This window comes from Fistularia commersonii, chromosome 4, assembly GCF_037954325.1.
Source record: "Fistularia commersonii isolate RoL2024-O1a breed Wild chromosome 4, RoL_Fcom_v1.0, whole genome shotgun sequence".
In the NCBI taxonomy this organism is placed as follows: Eukaryota; Metazoa; Chordata; class Actinopteri; order Syngnathiformes; family Fistulariidae; genus Fistularia; species Fistularia commersonii.
Window position 1 is genome coordinate 7,088,967 of NC_141287.1, and position 7,626 is coordinate 7,096,592.

Genomic DNA, 7,626 nt, shown 5'->3' on the forward strand with positions numbered 1-7,626 from the left:
TCTGGTATGAGATTTTTAAGACACATTGAAAGGACGAGCCATCATATAATTATTTCCCAGGAAGAATTGCGCTGAATAGCTTCCATTTAAACACTTGAGGAATAGAAGTCATGAAAGCAGCGTGAAAATACACCCGGTGTCCAAAAAAGTCTGCGCAAAATTAATATAGCTTTTTACAGAGGGCACGAGTCGAATCACATGACATGAAACAGGAAATTCTGCGGTTCGTGGGAAAGCGTCACTGTATCTTTTAATCTTATCGAAAACGACGAAACAGAGGTTTAGAGTTTTTAGGGAATGATGTCGCGTTCTCAAGATGCTCTTTTAGCCAAATGTCCTAATTCATAGTTGTTACCAGTTCACACACACATTAATCACACACATTAATCTGTATTCAACCCAGGTTAGGACTGACCTTGAGTGTTTCACCTGAAGTATGCGCTCTGCATCCATTAAGTCGGTGTGGTGTAAAACCATTTCACAGCATCAGCGTGAAGTGTCTATTACCACCATCTTATTTCCTGTTTATATGGCAACTGCCTCAACATCCTGTTTTTAATTACTTCTCTCCAGCAGCAGATGCTTCTCACAGCAACCTGCTGTGGATTACTCCCCTGAGAACTAATGTGCTGTGACAGACCCCACTTTTCCAATCAATAACTCGCCCTAAATCTGCCATCTCTCTGCCTGCCAAACTCACTCCCACTTCTAATGGCACATCATTTTCTTTAAGGGGGTGAATTTGCAGACTGTGGAAAGCGGTAGCCTTTTGTGTTCCAACTATGTAGAGACTTGAAAGGAACCCAAAGTACGGAAAACACGCCGTACTGTACAGGGTTGACACAGGAAGCGAAGGGGGCTTTACGCCGCCGCTCACTTACGCCGGTCATTCTAATGCATTACTTTGTGAAAGCATTCACTTCCCCGTTGTGACTGTTAGCAGAGAGTGCTCTGATATGATCTGCTCCTCGCTTCATAACCCTGCTATCAACATAAGCTTGTCAAGATGTTTGATTGATTTGCACGGTAAGTGTAGTTTTTCGCCGTCCAGTCCAAGGGACATGATTTCTGTGACTCATCAGATAAAGAAAAGGCAAGTCGTTTCGGCAGATGTTTAATAGCCACTTGCTTTTTATGTGTGTGTTTGACTTGCCTAAGTGGCTTTTTAGTTATTAGATAACACACAACGGTATTTGATAATCGATCGAAATCGCACAGTCACACGGTTGATACTGTGGACGGTGCGGTTTGACTTAAACAACAACGTAACAAGCTCAATATAAAGGTCCAGACAAATTCATTTTCAAGGCGCATGATTCATTTGCATGCAGCGACATATTACTTCCGTAATGTGAACCGTCACCCAGTGTGAAGGTTTCGCCATTACTCTCGTAAGACAAGATGTAATTAGGCCTTATGTCAATTTGTTTATTTCGATATTTTCATCTTTGATGACACATCGGACTCTCAAGGGCCCACTGTCATTTTCTTTATTCCATAATACAGAATGCTCGTTTCTTAACTAGAATAACAACGCACTGCATTTTTCAAATACATGAGTATAAAATGTATAGATTTAGAGGCAGCTTTCATTTTAATAACTCGTGCCTACGCTGTGTTTTTTTTTAACCCCAAAGGCAAAATTATTAACATCTAAACATGCAATGATTTAAATTTCATCTCCCAGATTTCAAAGACTCCTGGATTTCTGAGATCATTTACACATACTGCTCCAATGTAAGTTTTTTTTTATTTCCCGCATCAAAATGTGAGAGGAATTTAGAATGACTGTTAAAGATCAAATTGCAATCACTGAATGTAGTGTTCTTTGTTTAAGCTTTTAATTGTTTTACTTTCATTACCCTGCACAAATAAACCTTAAAATGTAATGAAGCATAGTCGGACAAGCAGTTGGATTACATTTCATCGACAGGAATCAAACTATAATATCAACCTCGCTGAACCGTTATTTTTTATTTTTTTGTTTGTTTGTTTGTTTTGTCTCGAAACCATTAAAGTGACCAATATGGAAGTGAATCTAAACTACACCAACACGTCTGTGAAACTCTGGAGCTTGAGGTCAGAGCGGTGGCCCTTGGAGTTTCACACCACGAGCCTGGTCTTCTACTGCTTCATCTTCATTATCGGCTTCACCGTGAACATCACTGCTTTGTGGGTGTTCGCTCTCACCACCAAGAGGAGCAATTCGGTCAATATCTATATGATCAACGTAGCAGTGGTGGACCTCACCTTTATCCTACTCCTTCCCTTCCGCATGGTCTACCACTACCACAAGTACTGGCCTTTTGGAGATGTTTTCTGTCGAATAAGCGCCGCTCTCACCATCTTCTACCCCTGCATAGCCCTGTGGCTGTTTGCTCTGATCAGCACAGATCGTTACATGGCTATCGTCCAACCGAAGCACGGCAAGGAGCTGAGGAACATTCCCAAAGCCCTGGTGGCATGTGTCGGGGTTTGGCTCATGACCTTCGGTGGCACCGTTCCCCTCCTTTTCACTGAGAACGACCCAGACCTGGAATCCAACTTTACAACCTGCATCAAAATACAAGATTTCATTTACTTGCCCGAGAACCCGGTCAACTACGTGCGGATTATCTTCTTCTTCTTGGTTCCTATATGTATAATGATCGGCTGTTACATTGTCATTGTGGATAATCTGGTTCGCGGTCGCACCTCTAAACTCAAACCCAAAGTGAAGCAGAAGTCCATTCGCATTATCATCACTCTTATTATCCAGCTGTTGGTGTGTTTTGTGCCTTTCCACGTGTGTTTGGTGCTTCATTTGCTCGGCAAAGATGAAGACTTGCACTTCGGCACGTGGGTGATCTTCACCACATTTCTGATGAACCTGAGCACAGTGTTGGATATAATTCTATACTACATCGTCTCCAAGCAGTTCCAGGACAGGGTGATCAGCGTGATCATGTACAGAAACTATTTGCGGAGCGTCAGACGGAAGAGCAGACACACACACACCGGCAGCTTCCGATCAATGAGCAATGTGACGAGCGCCGTGATGTGAAACATCCGAGAGCAAACCGGGACACACGGGGAACGCTTCGGTACGATGTAGCGTTAATTCATTATTGTGTTCGATATTAAAAGGATGAAAATGTGCAAGTAGTTTCTCAGATTCAATTTACACTCACAGTATGGGAGTGACGCTATAGTGGCCAAAACATCTGCGTTCGGAGCTGATTGACTCACCCTTGAGACTAATGCATCTTGCACATCTTTACTCCAGCCGGTATCAAGAGCCCAGGTGAAACAAGTGCAGTTAAAAATAAACCATTAAAACATCGCCCACGGTATTTTGGATATTTTGTGAAATGGGTGTAACGTCATTTACATTAAAACATCGTAACCCCTCTTCTTCTCGCCGCAGATAGAAAGATAATTACGGAGTGCCAATGCGGTAATGTCACACACATGGTTGGTCTGTTTCTGTGAGTCACCACACCTTGTGCTATTTCTGGGGGCGATAGTTTCCGGCACGGAACGGTTTTCCTTTTTCGACTGGGAAAGGATGCTGAGAATTGCTGTAAGTATAACGACCAGATGATGGCAGCATGGCACAACCGCATCCAAACAACCCGCCGCCAGGAGAAACCTCACCATAGTTTTCAACCGAAAGATCCGTGTTTGTTATCGGCTTCGCAAACAGCGAGTCCAGGCTTTTGCGTTGCGAAACGGTCACCGTTCTCCCCTCTAATGCCTTAGTCGTCGGTTGCTGTCGTTACAGCTTCCTCAATAGCGGAGGCGAATTGTATTGATTAGATGTTAAATGATTCAGTCACTTGGAGTGCATTTACAGTAACATCCTCAAGAGATGTCAAGGAGGCTTTTTCACTAGATTCAAAGCAACCTTAATGTTATAAGAGAAAACCTGTCTCTGCTCGGAGACTGAGACTTGCGAGGAAGATCCTGCCATGCGATCTCGGTTTCCTCCCCAAGTGGAGGACAAACGATGAGTCCAAAGGTATTGGCAGCCCGACAGTTTAATTGTAAGTGTTTGTGTGGAGCAAAGGTAAAAACTCGTGTTTTCGATGCGGCAGTTATAATAGATGTGCTACACAAACAACACCCAAGCCAAAAATCGATTCGGTGTTGCTGATGTTGCAATAATTTAGTTAGTGTGTCTGTCACACCTACACAGCCTTAACCGGATTAGACAGTGACTCATACAATTAGACGGTAAAGGTACTGCGAGGTTGTAACCGCACATACAAATGTAGCTTTCCGAACGATAATCGGACGGCACGTTGATTACGAATACAGAAAGGTGATTTTCTCCCGTTTACGCAGAATTCTACAAACTTACGTGAAGTTGTGTCTCGTGACGGGCGACCAGGTCGGGCGATGGTGCGGAGAAGACGGTAAAGATTTACATTTCGTTTAATAAGAGGAGGAAAAGTAAAAGACTTCCATTTCATGGAATTCTGGGAACTGCGGTTCATCAAATGTTGAAGGGTTTATTGGCCGGCGGACTACACGCGGATTTATAAGCAAGAGGTCAAACGTCAAATGACACATCAGAGGGTCTTCTATCTGTCCCACCTGTTAGGCATCAAAGAAAAAACAGCCTTGCTGCTCACAGCAACTGGCATTTAAAACAATTAAGTTTCCTGTCAAGTCCCTGTGATGAATTATCCGGAAGCTTTAGCCAGAGTAATTCTAAATCTTCCCAACAAGTGCCTTTGTTGTAGAGAAATTAATGAAAACAAGATTGTCTTTCATAAGAGCTGATCTAACAGCGTGACAGCCAGCTGCTCTTCTTTGGGAATAAAAACAGTCAGCATTAAACGCAGTGCAGAGAAAATATTCTTTTTTACACCACTCATGTGGAAAACAAATCAGGCGGTGAGCGCGCCGGCCATCTGTTTTGTTATTTGATATGTGTGAATACATGTTGTAATGACTTTGTTTGTGAATCAACACAGAGAGCTCTCGAAGTGCTGGAGTGTTCAAAGCTAATCATATAATTGGACACAATAGTCGATGACAAATGGAGACGCTCGGAGCCAGCCAGCTGGGGAAGTGAATATGTAATCATTGTGAAATCATATCATTTTTGCATATTTGAAGACAGCTTAATAGAGTTTGCGTGTTGGTGCGACAAATGACGATCGGAGACATGTTTTTGTGTTTAGTTTCAAAATTGTGCTTTGCTGTCACTACGATTAGAAAGTTTGTCTCTCAGAAGGTGCTACGCTAACATGCTGTCGTAAAAGCCGCCAGACCCGGGAGGAAGTGATCCGGCGTGGTAAAAGAAGAGCAATTATCATTTTGTGATTATACCTGATTTGCAGTTGACTTTTCAAACTGCTACAAAGAGAGGCATTCAAATGCAAACATTGTAAAGTTGGTGTATCCGCTCAATTCATGTGAAATAGTTGGAATTCTAATTTGAAATGCATAATTTCATTGAAAGCACCAATGGGCAGCAACTGGGAGTACAAGCAAAGTAATTGTGATTCAAAACAATTAGCCAATATTAATGACTGAAATGTTTTAATAGAAGCAGTAATGCATAAACAACTTGGGGAACAGTAATGGGTGCATTGTTAAATATTTATGGAAGAAAAAAAAGCCAATGAAAATCAATACAATTAGAGTTAAAAAAAAGGTAATTGATTAAGTAAAGGCAAAAATACTCAAAGGGTTGTACTCATTATACCATTACTGACATTAATACTAATGCCAATAATTAGTTTAGTGATTCAGTAGAAAGTAAATTCAATGGAAAGTTTCACATGTATGTATGTACGTATGTATGTATGTATGTTTACATGTACGTATGTATGAGCAATATATACTGTTTTAATTATAAAGACTAGTTGGAACATAACTGAAATGATTGAACTGATTGAAAAAAAATCAGGAAATGAAAACAAATCAATAATTAAACAAACTTAAAAAGTGAACTATTAGCATCATTGATATGGTTGGATCGTTTTTATATTGCTTTAAATCAATTTCAATCAATTATATACATTTTGGACTGCATCGTCTAAAGATGTGTCCGTATGTTTTAAGTTATCCCAAAATCAGGCAACTTCATCTGACTCACATTTGGAACCACAAGCATTAAAGATCAATAAAGGCCCGAGTCCTAATCCGTTCGCCGCTTTTACCTCGGCACATTTATAACCTCTTAAAACACGTTTTCGCCACCTTGCGTTGCTGCGGTTGAAAGTGAATATTTTGAAGTTTGCTTGGAAATATTTTAGTGTACCATTAGTTTTCATTCTGTTTCCATTAGCGAGCACGAGGACATGAAAGAGAGCCTTTAATGTTATATGGATACTGTATACATCTCGCCTCACCAGGGCCTCTTGTCTACTGTAGAGCATTAGAAACAAGCAGCTGCCTACATTTACATCAGTTAGCATTTCTCTCAGGGCACTTTAATACACTGAACCTCTCCCCTGGTAAACTTTACAATGGGATGTTGGAGGATAGTTCTGGTCTGCCATAGGAAATGAGAGGCACATGTGCATGGATCTTGAGGAGCCCCAATGCCGAGCTTAAGGGTTGCACAATGAGTCTAATGGATTCCTTTTGCAGCCCAAACTATGTTAAGGACGTCAGCTGTTGTTTCAAACAGCGGAAGAGATATACTGTTTTGTATAGTATGCAAAGTAGGATATGTCAGGATAGCTTTGTAGTGTCTTTTATTTTGGAAAATGCTCGGGTTCACTTTTATCTTTACAGGGAACATTTATTGCAAGAGTTGAAATTGCCACCAAAGTGATTCCAATTGACACTGTGGTGAGCGGCACATAAGAAGAGAGCAAATATATGTCCTTGGTTACAGCTGCGGGTCTATTTTAGCAGATTGTTCTGTTGCTCATTCACAGACACATCCGACCACCATTAGCACAAACTGTATAAATAATGTAAGACTCTTAATTCTCCGTTTTTGTTTTTTTTTTCAACTCTCCCCTCTGCTAAGTGGGTGCACAGAAACCTTGCTCTTGTCAGTCTTCTCTATAGATTAGTAGAAGATTTATTTTAAGTCTGTAAAGCTGCATGTTCTTGACGCTTGTTCCGCTCAAACCATGTGGGAATGTTTTTTAATTGTATCACATGAAGTGGAATAGAGGCTCCGGTGGGGCCTGTGTCAGGTTGTGTTAATATTTAATCCACTCTCACTTCAGTTTCTTCACGAACCACAGTATCACAGCAGAAAATAACAGCAACATTACAAGGCAGATAAAGAGACATGAGTAAAGACATTGTAGCTCCAGGATGTTGTCTCACTCAGTATATAGTGTTGTAAAAAGCTTGTGAAATGAAATTCCACTTGAGTCTCTGCTCTCTCAGTGCCGAGGCCCGGGCCATATAGTGCAGTCCACGCTGAACTGAGAGTAATACTGTGGCAACTAATGCCAATGCACTCATTTCAGCTGATGCGCATCTAAGGAGAGCTGACTGACAAATTTAATGTAAAAGCCAGGGAGAGAGGAAATGTGTGTGTGTGCGCGCGCGTGCGTGCGTGCGTGCGTCTGAGACAGGCAAAATTAAAAATTGAAAATTGAAAAAAAAAAAAAAAAAAATGAAAATGCAGCATTAGTCTGGTGCGTGAGTATGGACAGACGGATG

The 7,626-nt window shown here is 41.3% G+C and overlaps 1 protein-coding gene across 1 annotated transcript; it reads left to right on the top strand.

The window, feature by feature from the left end:
• Positions 1-876: 876 nt before the first annotated feature.
• Positions 877-3,322, top strand: gpr18 (G protein-coupled receptor 18). The gene is made up of 3 exons (XM_086144536.1): positions 877-1,026; positions 1,688-1,737; positions 2,019-3,322. The coding sequence occupies exon 3, from the start codon at positions 2,027-2,029 to the stop codon at positions 3,041-3,043; it is 1,017 nt and encodes a 338-aa protein (XP_086000662.1). The 5' UTR covers positions 877-1,026; positions 1,688-1,737; positions 2,019-2,026; the 3' UTR covers positions 3,044-3,322.
• The last annotated feature ends 4,304 nt before the right edge of the window (positions 3,323-7,626 follow it).

Coding starts and splice junctions, on each gene's coding strand:
- gpr18 (XM_086144536.1), top strand. CDS start 2,027: ATGGAAGTGAATCTAAACTACACCAACACGTCTGTGAAACTCTGGAGC.